Here is a 17,645-nt window from a genome sequence, read left to right as displayed (position 1 = left end):
CGAATACGAATACTAATTACATCAACGTGTCTCTATCAAATGCCTTGTAAACATGTATGCTTCAAAATCATATTTTAAGCTTTTGAGAGAGATAAGGACATTAAAAAGCCCTGTGAGATAAAGAATTTCATTCCGCAAAAGCATATTAAAAATCTCTGTGATACAAAGAATTTTCGTCCACTGGAGTCTACACCAACATTCTGACAGACAACAGCTTCGTCAATTCTCATGTATACACATATAAATTAGCAAAACAAATGTAAGTTTTTAATGAAGTAATTTATACATGTATTGTACGTGAAGAATGGAACGCAGTAACTTGCAAGTAAAAGAATAACTTTTAGAGATTATTTTCATTTCAGATATCCGTTATAACAAGTTAATTATTTCGTGTAAGAAGAAGAAGAAGAACACTGAACAAGATGATAAAAGGTTCAATTTTAGGTAAGTTGTTAAATCTAGACTAATGAAGTTTCTTGACTTTTAAGTGTTTTTCAAAATTTAACAGATTAACATAAAATCAATGCTTGAAATTTTGCACTATGAGCCATACACATGTAAGAAGATTAGAGAAAAAAAAGTCGTGTAAATTAGACACAAGAAAGTAACATAACCCCAAAATATTTGCATGTATACGACTCTATGTAATCTGTATATATTCCTGTTAGACTAAAAATTTATGTTTTTGTTACTTCGTAAAAAAAAAAGTTTTGTTTTGGAAGAAGAATATTTCGTTAAAAAAGAAAAAGAACAGAGAAGTAACAGGACTTGGAGAAGTAATACTCCCGGAAGTAGGAGCTAAATACACGGTTTTGATTGGTTGGCGTTATCCGTTTCTTATCACGTAACTTACATATAGCAGAAAACAAACGCTAGCTGCTGTCGGACTTTGTAGCCGATCGTGCTAGTGCAACATGCTACTAATGGAAATTGATTTTGGCCTTTGTTCAAACTCAGCCCAAGGGAAGTTTTTTTAAAATTATCATAACATTTTTTCCATTAAAATAAGATGAAAATAATACTCAAAAAAGGATTTACTTACTGTTATGTAGATAAGTAGTAGTAATTGTAGTAGTAGTAGTAGTAGTAGTAGTATTAGTATTAGTAGTAGTAGTAGTAGTAGTAGTAGTAGTAGTAGTAGTAGTATTAGGAACGGGTAAGAAGCCCCGCAGAGCCTGTTTTTTTCCACCTTGACTTCTATGATATAGATTTTGTGATCAACTTAAAACAGCTGTCTAGGGTAGCGCGCGAAACAGTTACTTCCAGGAATATTACTCTCCCGAGCGGGTCGTGAAGTAATTGAGTGATTTTATCAAGGATGTTATAAAATAGAAGATCTGCCCATATGTATCTTCATCCTATTAATTCAATGAACCCCCCCCCCAAAAAAAAAACGAGCCTGATTGGCTACTCTCGTTTTCGCCACGAATGTTGGCTCAAAACATTGCAATCTTATTGGGCGGAGCAGGCAGAGTCGGGTTGCGAAACTGTGACTTAAGGCTTCATGATTTTGCTGTAAAGGCAGATCCTCTATTTTATAAGATCATTGGATTTCATAACACAGAAGGAAGGCAAGTCCCTTGGTTAATAGGTCAGCTGTCAATCAGAGTATGTTTAGGTTATTTGCTAAGCTCCTTTCCTTTTTTTAAATTTTAGTGAATAACTTAAAAACAATAAAGGACATCAGAAACATAGACTAAATTAAACTAAACTAACAATTGTTTCTAAACCTTTTCTTTTAGACTAGAAATTTAGAAGAATGCCGTCATAATTCCTGAACATTCAAATTCATATACTATACGGAAGATCTTAAAAACTATTACTAGTTCATATAGTAACGTTTTGTATATACATTTGGATTTCGAGAAACACCTATCTTTTACTCCTATGACAATCCGTTCCAGGGAACGCACATCAAGTATGTTTTGAAGGAGTTAACTACACACATCCACTCTCCTCTGGAGCTGAGATAGAGTTATCTCGTGTGACATAATGTGGAAGTTCCGTATGGTTTTCCCTAGCTCCTCAAGGTGCATTACATTAGACTAGGACACGCCGAGGTGATTTGACGATTGACGTTTATTATGGGAGGATCTTCCTGAATGGTGTGTCTTATGACCTCAGAATATGTTACATTAAGACGACCGGGCCTTAGTTGATCTTCGACATTATCAGGGCTTGAAAAATGCACTCACCTGCTCGCCAGAGACGAGTATTTATGTTTACAATTGAGAAGTAAAGTTCATTCAATCAAAAACGTAAATTTAAGAATAAATAGCAGATGTCACTTTTCTTTTCATTTGGAAGAGACATACCAATAAACAAAATAAAAAATGTATTGATATGTTTACTGTGTCGCAAAGTGATTTTTGTTTAATTATATGAACACTGTGACTGCGAAATGGTCTGGTTAGATTTTTTGGCTGGCGAGTACTTGCAACCAAGATTATTAAAGCCCTGGACATTATTACAACCTGGAAAAAATTTCTGAAAGAAATGAGTCTCTGTACTGTGGTTCACTGTACCTTCCCTTTCACACGGGAAATGTTTCGGGTTGCTGACGCAGCATTATGCCCGAGTTCGAACTCATAATAGTTCACCTATCAGATGTTATTGAACACTCTTCATCACCGACAATAAATATTGAATGAAGATACTAACGAAAAAAATGAAATGAAATCTTTGAGTTTTACGTCTCACGGTTATGCCGGTTAGGCTAAAGGAGACGGTGATGAGGAGTAATGAATGAAATGGTGGAATGAAGAAAGTGGGAGGAAACGAGAGAACTCCGAGAAAACCCACGCACACGGTGTTTGTCCACCGCAAAGTTCACTTGGCGGGGCTGGGATTAAGGATGCGCACGAGACGAGTCAAGACAGGATTTTCCTGACAAAATTCGAGTCGAGACACGGCTCTTCCAATAGAAAAATATACATTTTTCGAGTCGAGACATCACTTTTACAGCACATTTTTCGAGGCGAGGCATCACTTTTACAGCACATTTTCGAGACGAGACAGCAACAAATCTTGTCTCGTGTTCATCCCTAGCTGGGATCGAACCCGAGACGCCCAAAAGATACTAATGGAGTGGCGGACTGCATGTTAAATAGTTTACTTGCCACACTACCTCTTGGGCTAGTTTGACCTTTGCAGTTACGGTCTATCACGGCGTATACACTTGGTTGCTGTTGGGTTGTGGAGATATTGCCAAACTTATGATTATTCCTTGTACTTAATTCTACCCACCGTAAAAGCTCCTTTCTATGAAGCTAAACTCTCTGAAGTTCTCTATTTAATTCTGAATTGCATAAGACACGTGCAGCAATAATTTAGAAATGGAAAAGAATTAGAATGACATAATGCAAACGAAGGAGAACGGGAACATTAGCCCATCGTCACCACTTTGTTCTTTTCCTTGCTATGCCACAGTGTATTCGGAATGTTAGCAAAACTGAACAAGTCAACACAGAAATGAAAGAATCCTGTAACAGCTGTTACGGGTAAATATTTTTACCAAACTTACTTGTACCAAAACGTACATATATATATATATATATATATATATATATATATATATATATATATATATATATATATATATATATATAGATAGATAGATATATATATATATATATAAAATCATTTGATTTTAACCTAACATATCTTCGCTTATAAACGTAATACATAAACTTTCGTGGTAGCTCTATATTCGTAACGGGAGTTACACCATTTAACAGGTTGATAAATTTGCCCTAAAATCAAGCAATATACTTTTACATTTATCTGTCTTTGATGAAAATTCAACAGATAAAACAATATTATACTCTTCCCCATGTTTTCCAATCTTTCAGCTGCTTTCATCCATTTATAGCGATGTTGCCAAGTACCAGAATAAATTAATCTTCTTCAGCCCACTAGAAGTTTTCTGTAAGGAGGGATGCTATAAATCAAGCATGTGCAAGTTGGAATGGGAAGTGGGTCAATCGCAGAGGACTTAATGGTTTCATGGGCAATATAAGAGGATTTATAACAGAATCACAAGAACTGAATAGCCATAGTCAATGATATCGTACACTAACACTACAGGAACACAAAAACTGTTATAATAGCAACGGAAATGTTTACTTACTAAAATAAAGCAGAGGGGCTGCGGTGGCTCAGTGGTAGAGCGTTCACCTCTGGTGCATGGAGTCCCCTGCTCCCAGCAAGTGAACTTTGTAGTGGACAAACACCGTGTGCGTGGGTTTCCAAAGGGGTTCTTCCGTTTCGTCCCACTTTCTTCATTCCACCATTTCATTCATTTCTGATCATCACCGTCTCCTTTAGCCTAACCGTCATAACCGTGGGACGTAAAACTCAAAAACTTCATTTCATTCTTTTTAAAACAAAGCAGGAAATATCTATGTATTTACTGTTTTAGTGGAAACGAGACCCTTCATGTTCTGAACTAGTCTCTCAGTGCTCGTTGGTACATTTCATGTTCCTACGCGAAGGGTAATTTCAAATTGAACGTCAGTTCTCCAGAAAGAAAATTAATTCCGTTTCAGGGATAGCGTAACAAATAGATTTTCAAAAATGGGTCAGGAGGGCCGGATGAAAGGGTTCAGTGGGCTAGGATTAGTCCAAGAGCCCGCTATTACCCTTGTAAACTATGTTATAAACTATATGTATGTTTTTTTTAATGATATTTTCATATATTCCAAATTTCTAATTTCATTTTGCGTCGGATATTATTGTTTAGACAAAGTTTCGGCTTGCTCTAACGTGTTTCATGGTCTGTTTCTTACAGACTAGAGACAGAGGCTCGATTTAGTTTAACAAACAATGTAGTTGAACGACCATGCTGAAGTCTTTTAAATTCCATCACTTGTAAAATTTATTCAGTAGTGCTTGTCCCAAGTTGCAGCCGCATGCCTCGTACACCTTTCTATACACCTTTCTATTTATAATTTCAGTTAATAACTCATCATAGTTCATTTGCACTGCAGTAAAGAGATTTTCACTTTTTCTTTCTTAGCTCTCGCAGTACTCTTAGCTCTTGTTAATGCAACTCTACAGAGAGAAGCTCATAGCAAAAAGCAGAATGAAGTTCGTGATGGAGTGAACTCTTTTGCCATCCAGTTGTTGAAGGTAAGTGAGGAATATCCTATAACACTTTTAGTTGATAGTTCTTTAGTATTCTTATTGAGCAGTAGTGGTTGTCGGAATGTGACGCATAAAACGAAACTTTTAGGTCTTCGAGATTTTAATGTTCACTATCTCCCCTCAAAATTAAGAATAAAATAGTAAACACATATTGATTAACTCTATGAACTACCAGAACTGAAAGAAAAATTTTTCATACTTATTAATAGAAGGAATACTTTAGAATCGTTCCCTTTGTGAAATCAAAGGCTTTCTTTGACTAGATATTTCATTAAAAATATCTTCATTACATTATTCACTATTGCGGAAAATATACGTCTTTCATTGATTTTTAAATGTAAGTCTTAGTTAAAAGTAGCTACTGTACACATTGTATTGACAATAAAGCTAAGAAAACACAAAAATAAGAAATAAACAAAGGTTTTGGAAACATCGAAAATCACAATCAAAATGTGTTTAGAATCATTGAAAACTTGAAGCAGAGAAAGTGTTTGAGACACTAAAACTAAAAAGCAATGAACGTTTTTGAAAACATCAAAAATAAAAATACGTATGTTTGGAAACACTGGATACAAACAGCAATGAAAGTGTTGGGAACACCAAAACTAAGAAACAAAAAATGTTTTTGAAAACATCAAAAATATAAATTAAAATGTGCGTTGGAAACACCCGAAACAAGAAGTAAAGAAAGTATTCGAGGCACTAAAACTAAGAGGCAAAGAAAATTTTTGAAAACATAGAAAATATACATCAAGATGTATGTTTGGAAACACCAAAATCAAGAAGCAAAGAAAGCGTTTAATAACACCAAAACCAAGAAGTAAAGAACGGTTCTGAAAACTGATAATATAAAGCAGAATGTGTGTTTGAAAACACCTAAAACAAGAAAGAAAAAAGCTTTTGAAAAGATCGAAAATAAAAATAAAAATGTGTATTTGAAAACTCGAAGTAGGATAGTAAATAAAGAAAACGTTTGCAAGAAAATGCCGAAAATAAGAAGTTTTGTAAAATTTTACAAAGTGTGATAACCAAAAGAAGTCTATAGTTCTAGAACAAGAGTAAATACTGACCTCTAGTTTGTTTAGCAACAAAACCTAGAGTTTTCTTCAGATTTCGTAGATGTATAAGGAAAATCTTTCAGTCCCTAATTTTTTGTTGGAAAAATGTGTTTTTAAACAGATTGTCGTTATACACTATATTAGTTTTTACCTCTGACAGTCATTTGCTACATGTGTAAAATTGATCTATCATGCTCACATTTTGTGATAAGTAAAATATGTATTGTTGGAAAGGTCCTTAATTTGAATTTTATACAGTTTCTGTCCAAGCCAGATTTTTATTTGCTATTTAAACAGTATTGTTTTTACGTTTTCATTATCCCCATTTTTTTAAATTTAATATTTTGATTACCCATAAAGTATGAACCTTGAGCCTACACACTATATTCACACTTTTATACGAGGTGTGTTCAAAAAGTGTCGAACGTTTGGTTGGCAAAAATACATTTATTGATTCGGAAATCCGAACAACTAACCTTCTTCAAAGTTGTCCCCACTTCTTCCAGCGCTGCTACCATTGTTGGAAACAGTTCTGGAACGCAGTGTTTGGAATGGTGAGCAACCGTACCGTAGCATTCTGCGTGTTTTCTTTACTCAAATAGGGTTCTTTTTAGTGGCATTTTCAGCTTGCGAAATAATCAAAAGTCACACGGAGCCATGCCAAAAGTCATACCGATGAGTAGGGAACTTGATGACACACTGGAATGTTGTGTTTTGGGGATGAAAGCCTGAATCAAAGCTCGCAGACACTCTTCTCAATCTCAAATTCTCGTTCAAAATTAAATGTACCGATCCGATTAAATGGTTTCCACATCGGCATCGCCAAGCTTTTGGCAAAATTTGATGCAATGTCATTGCTTAAGTTTTTTTGTCATTTTACAAAAAAAAAAAAAAAACTGAATTGTGATAATCGCTTAGTATACGTCTTCACTTGTTGGCCGACTGCCAGCGGCTGACGCTTTCTCTGGGCGTTTACGCGGGAAAAAATAAAGTTCGATACTTTTTGAACGCACTTCGTATTACAGGTAAAGACTTACTGTAATGTCAAGTTTGAACTCGATCGGACTAGTTCTATTATTTTTTTTTCTCTTTTATTTTTGTCTTTCCGAAAATATGACTAGAAATTTGACCATCCATAACTCAAAAACCGAAAGCCTGTGCAACGTAATAGCACAATCCTATATAACAAGTTAACGTCTACCGCAATACCATGTTCAATCTCGGTCGCATGAGATCGAGGTATCTTTTTTCAAAATTTTACTGCCATACCTTGACAACTGAACTCCCACGCAACATAATATATTTGCAAGATTGTCCAGCAATGCCATGCTTGATACCGATAGAATGAGTTCGGTGTAAGCCTTTTTGTTTTCGAAAATTTCATTCAAAATATGACCGCCCATAGGTCGGTAACTGAAAGCATGCACAACATAATATCTCACATAGTTATAGAGTACGTTAAAGTTTACGGCGATACCGACTTCGATCTCGAGTGGATGAGTTTCGTTACATCCGTGCTGTACTATATACAGGGTGTCTCAAAAGTCCCCTCGTATCGCGAAGTTCTTTTACTATCAGAGTTACAACAAAATGTAAGAGGGAAAACCGTCTCCAAATATGATGTTTTCAATCTAAAGTGAAGCAATATTTTAAATCGGAAGAGTCGTTTTGGCTGTACAGGCTTAATGTGCCCAATCGTAAATGAAAATACGTTGCCATTTACCGGGAAGTGGGTAAATTTTGTAAGAGTATGGAGAATGGGAGCGTGTTTGAAATGGTGGCTGGCCATCGACACGTAGCGTAAAAGACAGTAACTTCATTCACTTACGTTATGGGTCCAGGTAAATGGCAACGTTGCATTTTCATTTAACATTGGGCGCATAAAGAGTGTACAGCCCAAATGGATCGTCCGATTTAAAAAAATCCGTCACTTTAGATTGAAAACATCACATTTTGAGACAGTTTCTCTTCTTACATTTTGTTGCAACTCTGATTATAACAGAGTTACCCTATGTCAGGGAAGTTTTGAGACACCCTTGATTTTTAAGAGAAAAATCGAAAAATTAACGCAAAGTCATCAAGATTTCCGTTAATAAATCAGTGTGAATCCGTATGGCAATGTTTTTATAGAAGACTAAGAGAACCTTGACGGACAAAATCATGGAAAGGAGAAAGGGAAACATTGCATAAGACTGCATATTGCAAACAAGTAGGTTTATTAGGATTCCCTTTAGTAACGGAAGTATGGTGAGGGGACTACTATGTTAAGGGTTGAACTCATTTTGGGTAATATATATATATATATATATATATATATATATATATATATATATATATATATATATATATATATATATATATAAATTCACACCTGTCCTAAAAGTATCTCCCCCCTACGTGCTCTAATTTCATTACTTGGGGTCCAGGTAATTGGCAGTTGTTAGAACGCCTGGACAGATGCAACCCAACTTACACGTAACTTTTCTCGGCACTGACAGCAGTTGATAGCATATAGGTCTTTAAGCAAGTAAAATTGTGAGTAGATGACGCACGAAACATTTCTCCATTCTGAGATGAATGTCTGTGATTCACAGCGTGTTATCCATTGAGCATCATATATTAACCTAAATATTGCTGTGTATGTAATGTATTATTTCATTATATACTGTATATTCAAAGAAATAAAAACACTGATCACACATGAATTAGAAACTGCTTGAATGTAGCTGAAACATCAAATCTAAAACAACTGCTGGAGATAAGTTTATAAATGACTGTCTCCATTGACAGACCTTCTCCAATTCTCCTTATTCCAACATCTTTCTTTCTAGGGAAGACAAAATCATGCTTCTCACACTGAGTATGCATTGAAATTGAAATTGAAACAGAAACACTTGAAAAAGTTTCAGCAGGACCGGGATTCGAACCCGTGTCTACCGAATAGAAGTTCAATGCGCTAACCACTCCCCTACTGAGTCTTTACTATATATTTACAAGACTTTACAGAAATTTACATAATACGGTTGGCTCCTTAACAATACATTAGAACAAATACTGAGAAACAAACATATATACTAAGACTAACTTAACAATTGAGAGCACTTCCAAAGGAAAGCTAGCAGTAACAAATAGGAAAGGGAGGACTCACGAAAGTATTTCTTCTAGAGATCACTTACCGCGCCACTTAATATTCCACCCAAACTAATATCTAGTTAAAATCATGGAAAATATAAATAAGATACTAATGCTTGTGTGAGTGTCTTAATGACTTACTCGAGATTTCCTTGTTTAACTTAAAAACAAGTTATATAGACGTTCCTCAATGAGGGAAATATCACGAAACGTTCTTCAAGTTGAGGCTATGTCATCAGTTTCAGGGATAGTCCCGATATACATTACATTTCATCTTTACCACAACTTATAATTTCCAAAGAAGAAAAGACGACAGAAATTATTTTCGGATTCTTTGAATTGTATCAACACGTGTAGAAATAGACAGTTCCATGTTTATGTTCCATAACTACTAGTTTATTTTCTTATATTCATATGAGAAATTTGTGTCAAATTGAACCGGTGGCACTAGCCGAGTGATCTCGGGCATTCGGCTTCTGGTCATGAGGCGCAATACACTAGGAGTGCAAACTCCTCTGAAGAGTAAGGTCGGAATTTTAACTGTCCTCAGTATTTCTGTGTTCGTGTACCTGTAGTATTTGGAATACGTCGAAAGGACATGAGGTGCCAGGGGCGAAGAATACCCGGGTGGGGCGATTGGTTTAAAAATGTGAAAGCAGAAAACTCCCATTGCAGCTACTTGGGTTCAAAACCCGTCGTGGCAATTATTATTTTTTCTGTGTGGGAAGGTAATGTTTATGTAATTGTTATTATAATTATGCTATTCCTGTATTATTATTATTATTATTATTATTACCACAGAGGGAAAGAAAAAGTAATATAGTCGAAGGTATTCATAGGAACAGAAAAGATATACAGTGTGTCAGAGGTTTCTTAGGTTTACACATGAACGAAATAATATTATTACATTTATGGATTTACAGATAGAATTATCATATTACGACAACAATAAATCGAATGTATATATTTGTTAGTTGATATCAGTAATGCATTTTTTCGAGCTTCTTCTAGGTAGAAAGGTGAGGTGACATCTTAAATAGGATAATTCTCGTGATTAGAGTTGTAAATTCGATCACTATTTGCAATTTGTGCAGAGTTAGGAACAATTCCTTGGAACTCATTTTTGGCCCATAATATAGCAGTAAGGACGTGTTTAGCCTTTATGTATTCATCAATTTTTTTGTCCAAACACGTTACGTTCTCAGACAGTTAAGAATGAAGGTTGATACGGATGACGTAATTTTGTGTTGTTGGCATTTCACTTGTGAAGGAAGTCGTCTCAACTTTTAGACCCAGAGAAATTGAATATTTTTCATGTTAGTATACATCAGAATTATCAATAGTGCAAATTATAAAACTTTCCTGAATTATCACAGTCGGAATCGTGTCTACGACCCCAACATTATGAAACTAACGCTTAAGCCACTACTCTAAGACATCATTATTCTGGGAGAAGGAAAAAACTGGATGTACAGTGAATTCACTAATTACACATTTACACGATTTCAGTGTAAGAATGCTGAAACTCTGATTTCAATCATGATAAAATAGTAAGGTATTATGCAGAAAGAATGATCCAGAGAAGTCAACTTTAAATTGACAACTCGTATGTATGGAGGCGCTGCCGTATGCTCTCGCCTTGGCCCTGATTTTTCACGGCACGGCATTGGACAGATACTCATATTGATTGGAACCTAGTGTGTCAGGCTACTGGATTGCTTTTTAAAAGTTAACTAATTTAACGAACCTTCCTCAGTACCTTGTTTCCTATTTTTAGGCGTTTTACTCACTTATACAGTTTTTCCAGTAACTCTTTAAAAACAGAGACAAAAAACAGAAACATTGAAGACAGTAAAAGTCACAAACAATATTCATGCGTTTTTCCCTTGCCTGGAGTAAAACAATAAAATATGGTGAACATGCAATTGTTGGTCTTCCATCTTCTACGTGTTGTCAAATCGATGGTTGGAGTGGGTCAGTGGTTCAAATGGATCGAGTTTTCTAAGTGGGTCAGTGGGTCGTGGGTCAACAGCATCTCACCCACTGCGACCCATCACCCATGACCCACTGCGACCCACCATCCACCGTGACCGAACACCCACTATGATCCACTATGACCCACCGACCCACTCTGCTCACTGCATTGTAGACAGCATCTTTTGAACGGCATATTTTTCACCCTCGACCCTAAGCATAGAAACTAAAAACAAGTATCTGATTGGTTGCAGCTTGCGATTGTCTGGTGTATGTATTGTGTGTTAAAGTAGTAATAGAAGAAAATTGTCACTTTGGAATTGAGGAAGAAAATTGAAGAAGCAGTTAAGGTCAAATTTATACCATGGCAGTCAAGGTGGAACAAAACGAGCCCTGCGGGACTTCTTACCCGCGTCTACTACTAATACTACTACTACTACTACTACTACTCTTACCACTAGTACTACTACTGCTTATAATATGTATTCGTATAGCAAAACTGCATGCGTAACGTAATCACTTTTTGAGTATTATTTTCATCTTATTTTAATTAAAAATTGTTTTGAAAATTTAAGAAATAAAATATAAAAATAAAAAACTTTCCTTGGTCCGGGTTTGAACCCACACCAATAACAAGTATAAAATTTAGCCCATTGCTTTAGTACACTCGGCCTTGAAGACCGCCGGTAAGAGTCACTTGAGTTTTGCTATATTTATGCTACGTGGCAAGAAACTGATAACTCCAACTAACCAGAACCGCGTATTTAGCTCCTATGAGTAGGGTCAAGAGTGATTTTAAAATATGGTTCAGAACAGGGTGAATTTATGTACGTTTTACTTTCAAGGCCTCCATATCCCTTTGCATTTTTTTCTGATTACTTACCTGAGATGAGTATCTCCATGTGACAAAAGAACTTGAGGCATATTTGGATATTGATATTTGAGATTATAATAATAGCAATAGGACGTACACTACTACTTTGCTTTCGAGAAACACAGCCTGAGTTTTAGAGGTGCTAACACCTGGAGAAAATATATTATTGAATCACTGTAATATATAAATTATTATATGAAAAATTGAATGTAACTATGTGTGCCTAATCATCACAGCCAAATTGCAGTGAAATAAAATGATTTTTGGTATATAGTTAGGCCTTAATCCAAAATGGGATGTTATCATATTGCTTTCATTATAATAATATCCTAAGAAATAGTGAGGATTCGAATTTTTGCAAAAAAAAAAAAAAATTGAAAATCTCACAAACCGTTAAATTTACGGAGCTGAAATTCAGTATATTAACTCTTAATTGAAAGTGAACAGGACATTTTTTTTTTTTAAATTTTCCTTTATGGGGAGGGGCTACACTTTCTACATATGGTAAATTGATAGTGGGTTAGTTTGCAAAAATAATCCAAAACGATCGATATTAGTTGAGAAACAAAACCTACAATGTTTCGCATCACATATCCATATATGCTTACCATGCGCTTTCTACTATAATAATTGCTCAAGCTTGTTTATTAGATGGAGCGCTTAGAACACAGGGCAATCAACCCATAAAGTTGTGAGAAAAATAGACATCAAATTTGTAATGTAAGCTTCTGTACGTTGGTCTACACAACTTCATTTGGGACTTTCAAATTTCTTCCGTTTCCACACTGAAAAGTACCGATAATGCAAAAGGAAATAATTAGACTATGATAATTTAATTGAAATTCATCGTAATTTTGCCCATGACAAACACTTTACCTTTTTATATCTTAAAGGTCAGGTCCACTGATATTGTAACAGAGCGGTGTTTGAGGGTTTGACCGTAGAAATTCAAACCCCGATGAGTTAGAATTTCACAACCTGGTTTTGTTACTCTTTAGTTAATATAGAAGAGGCCGCGGATCATGTGTCAGAGTTGATAACGATGTGATTTGGTTGGTCAGTAGTTCATGGTGGGTGGTTGGTCAGAGTAGGTAACCGTGGGTGGTGGGTCATGTTTGGTCGTGGATCAGAGTGGGTCATGGTGGGTGGTGGGTTAGTGGGTCGTGTGCCAAGTTTTCATTGACCCATGCCATCTCTGGTCAAATCTGTAAAACCAAACCAAACAAATAGCAATATTAATACACAAAACGCTCAACATCTTAGCTATTCATAACAACTATTGCATGATCCGAATAACTCTAGTATATCCACAAATCATCATTTGTCATACTTTATCGAAATACGACATGACTTTCCCGACAACCTGATACTTTAAATGTTGTTAATACGCAAAGTTCATTGATCTCATCACTTATTCACTTACTCTCTTATGATCATCAAAACCTTTAGGGTACTTTCCGTAGATATAGAAAGGTGAAATGTAGTATCCAGGCTTGATATAGCGTGCAAGTAAACAAATAAAAAGCAACAGAATGATATTTCCCTTTCCAAAACCCCCTACAATGGAGTGTGTTTATTATTCAATAAAAAGACTTGAAACCTAATCAGAAAATTCATAAAATATAAAGTATGTAGCCAAATCTCGACTTTGCATTAATAATAATAATAATAATAATAATAATAATAATAATAATAATAACAATAAAGGAATAACAGATTTATAATATCAATTAAATAAACAATATCTTTCAATAAAGAAAAAATAAATACCACCACGGGTTTCGAACCCAGGTCTCTAATTGCAGTTCTCTACCTTCACATTTGCCATTAATTCCTCATATAAAAATTAAAAAATAAACTAGTAGTTATGTTAGATAAACATAGCTCATTTCTACACGTGTTGATATTATTCAAAGAATTTGAAATTAATTTCTACCCTCTTTTCTTCTTTGGGAACGAAGGTAAAGAAGAATTATACTGTAAATCGGGACCATCGCTGAAAACGATGACGTAGCCATAACTTGAAGAACGTTTCGTGATATGTTCCTGATTGAAGGACGTCTATATAACTTGTTTTTGGCTTAAAGAAGGAAATCTCGAGTAAGTCATTGTGACACTCACGAGGAACGTCTCCTGATACGAGCATTAGTATCTTGTATAATCTTACATGCAACGATTTAAGCTAGTTAATAGTGTAGGTGTAAGACGAAGTGACGCGGCAGGTAAGTGGTTAGCGTATTGAAATTCTATTCCGCGGACCCGGGTTCGAATCCCGGACAGGTTGAAACTTTATCAAATGTTTCAATTTCAATACCTACTCAGTGTGACAAGAAAGATCTCTCCTCCAGAAAGTAAAAGATGTTGGAATAAGGAGGATTGGAGAAGGTGTCTCAATGAAGGCAATCATTTATAAACATGTTTCCTGCGGTTGTTCTAGATTTGATGTTTTCAGCAACTTTCAAGCATTTCCTGATTCATGTGTGGGCCGTATTTTTATTTCTCTAAACATACAATATATACAGAAATAATACATTACATACACAGCAATATTTAGATTAATATATGGTGTTCTTTGGGAAACACGATCTGAAACAGAGAGATTCATCTTAGAATGGAGAACTGTTTCGTTTCGTAAGTCACCTACTTTACAATTTTACCTGCACAAACATCTGGATCAGAGCTTCCAACTGCTGTCGGTGCCGAGAAAAGTTACTTGTAAGTTGGGTTGCATATGTTTAGGCAATCTCACAACTGCAAATGGCCTGGACCCCAAGTAATGGAATTAGAGCACTTATAGGGGAAGATACTTTTGTGGTTCAGTGTACACCACTGTAACACGGCATTTGCCAGTAGAACATTGACCAAGGCACCATGTACTTCGAAGTTCTATCTGTAGCTTCAACCGACAACACATTGCACGTTTCGTAACCATATTCCGACCAAAATCTCTCGGCATGCATGTTGCGATCGTTCGATATTATTTCACTGTTTACTGCAAACACGTTTATGCAATAAATGATCATTGATTATATATTCAGAATCCCTGTTTATATATTTTCATTCTTTCCAGTTTTTCATTACTTTCCGCTTTTACAATCTTACGTCTTTTATTAACCCTTTCTGACACGAGCTATTCTTCATCTGATAGTGATTGAAGCAGCCGCCATCTGTTGGCAAAGGACATAACTCAAGCGTCAAATGCCAACAGTAATCATCCTCATGGGCTATGAAAGGCAAGGAAGTTGCATACTCCACTTTGAATTACCGAACATATTACAGGTTCGACCATATGACAAAGCGAGAAGAGAAATGTTTTCTCGTCTCGTCTTGTAAAATTTCGTAAAAGCCTCGTCTCGATTGTCGAAGATTATTGTCGTCTCCCCTCGATTTTAAAAATCCTTTTGTTGTCTCGTCTCGAATTATTCTTGTTTCGTTTTGTAAATATATGTACAAGGTTTATGGTTTAATTTCCTTTTTATTATCTTTATCTAGAACTTATCAGAATCCTTCTGCATCACATGAGATTTTGAGAAACGGTGTGATATAACAACATATAGAGAGGACCTAGGCGATTTCCCGCCATGTGAAATGGCATCATTTAATGTCCCCTTTCTCGAGAACGAACAAATCTTAGAAGCCACGATTTTAAATATGCCATCCCATCACAAACAACCAAAAGAAGTAAAAGGGCACTCGCACTCAAAAAGGCCAAAACATTACAAGTACAATCTCGTTGTGTCAAGTTTTTTCTTCCAAAAATAAAATAAAGCATAAACATCTGGAAAGAAAGGATGTAATATTTTTTATGTAATTCAATATCGAGCATCAATCTCAACATATCAATTTGCAATTGCAGTGCAACTACCTCTTTTATCTTTATTTGTTGAATTTTCTTTTGCATCTGTTATTTTTACCGCCCCTTGAAACTTGCCGTTCTGTGCAATTGCACGTGTTGCACATATTGAAGAGCCGATCCTCCATATACACCACATTTACTGCCGGAGTATATTATGTAATGATTTGCGTATCTTTAACCGTTGCTAAATGCTCATCATCATGCTCGTACAATTACTTCATGAATTTATAGTTTTTATACTACGAATCATTTAACACTAAACAAGTGTTTGAGATCTAAGACTGTGCTGAACTAGTGTTGTCCACAAGACACGGGGAATTTCTTGCTTTGACTCAAATTTTAAATAGGACTTCTCTTCTCGTGGGCAACACTAGACAGAAGGTTTAAAATGTAGGGTGGCGCAGGTAAAAATAGTCCGTGTAAGAGTAAAGGAAATGCAGTGAAATTACAGAAGTAAAGAACTGAATGGACTTACAATTTATGTACAATAAAAAATAGAGTGAAAAATAGAGAAAAAAATACATTTAAAGAAGATGTTGAAAGTGACCCCCTGTGACATCAATACACAACTCTGAACGTGTAGGCGTATTCAGATACACCGGCGTAAAGTTCGGATATCGATGGCGGAAAGTTCATGGCTAATGTTGTCTTTCAGTTATTGTATTGTGTGTGGATTAGTTTCATATACGTTGCTTTTCAGGTGCCCCCACAGGAAGAAATCACATGTGTTAGATTCGGCGAACGTGGTGGCCACAAACCTTTGCTGACAGTTCGTTCCTCAGAGAAGGCATCATGGACTAGTTCCAGAGACACATTAGAAGTGTGGCATGTTGCCACACCTTGCTGAAAGAGGCAGTGTTTTCTTTCATATTCCGTTAGTTGATCACAAAATGCATAAAAAATTTCCATATTTTCAACCATATTCAGGGGAGTGTCAAAACAATATCGATTCAATGTTGCACGTTTCTGTTACACCACACTAAACGCCGATTTTTTCATCATGGAGTGGTTGCTGACAAACAATGTTAGGGTTCTCCGTTGCCCAGCACCTCGTGTTCTGTGAATTCACATACCGGAAAAATGAAACCATGCTTCATCACTCATGATGTAATGGGAAGTTCCTAACAAACCACCCTTGATGTTATTAAGAATGATAATAATCGATAATTCTTGTATGTCGATTGTTATATATTATCGATTGTTGAAGAAATAATAAACGATAATTGCATAAACTGTCCGTTGTTGTAGCTGTTTACTCAATTTCAAAGTCGAAATATTGCATTCGCATTCAAAGAGAATGCCTCCTACTTTTAACTGCACTTCCTGTATAACTTCATTTCAGTCTACGGATACTATTTTCAATTTGATCTTAGATAGCATGAGAAAATAATGATTCTGTTTATTGATATTTCAGGTGTTAGGTGTAAACACCCAGGAAAACTTGGTGGTATCACCTTGGAGTGTGTCAAGCGTTTTATTAATGTTGCTAGAAGGAGCGAAGCATAAGTCCGCAAAAGATATTCTCACAGCGCTTGGTTTGCCAAGAAGGACAGAAGTAATCCAATCATCCTACAAAGATATAATTACTGATCTTCAGGTGTGTATT

At 35.7% G+C, this 17,645-nt stretch overlaps 1 protein-coding gene across 1 annotated transcript in view; it reads left to right on the top strand.

The window, feature by feature from the left end:
• The first annotated feature begins 366 nt into the window (after positions 1-366).
• Positions 367-17,645, top strand: part of LOC145676507 (leukocyte elastase inhibitor-like) — a 119,224-nt gene continuing 101,945 nt past the window's right edge. The window contains exons 1-3 of the mRNA XM_081747325.1: positions 367-444; positions 5,018-5,130; positions 17,454-17,636. Coding sequence (XP_081603451.1) covers positions 423-444; positions 5,018-5,130; positions 17,454-17,636 — 318 coding nt within the window. The 5' untranslated portion in view covers positions 367-422. The remainder of the gene's footprint in view (positions 445-5,017; positions 5,131-17,453; positions 17,637-17,645) is intronic.

This window comes from Thermobia domestica, unplaced genomic scaffold, assembly GCF_964235325.1.
Source record: "Thermobia domestica unplaced genomic scaffold, izTheDome1.hap1.1 HAP1_SCAFFOLD_183, whole genome shotgun sequence".
NCBI lineage: Eukaryota > Metazoa > Arthropoda > Insecta > Zygentoma > Lepismatidae > Thermobia > Thermobia domestica.
Note: the sequence above shows the minus strand (reverse complement) of the source record. Positions and strands in the feature narration are given on the sequence as shown.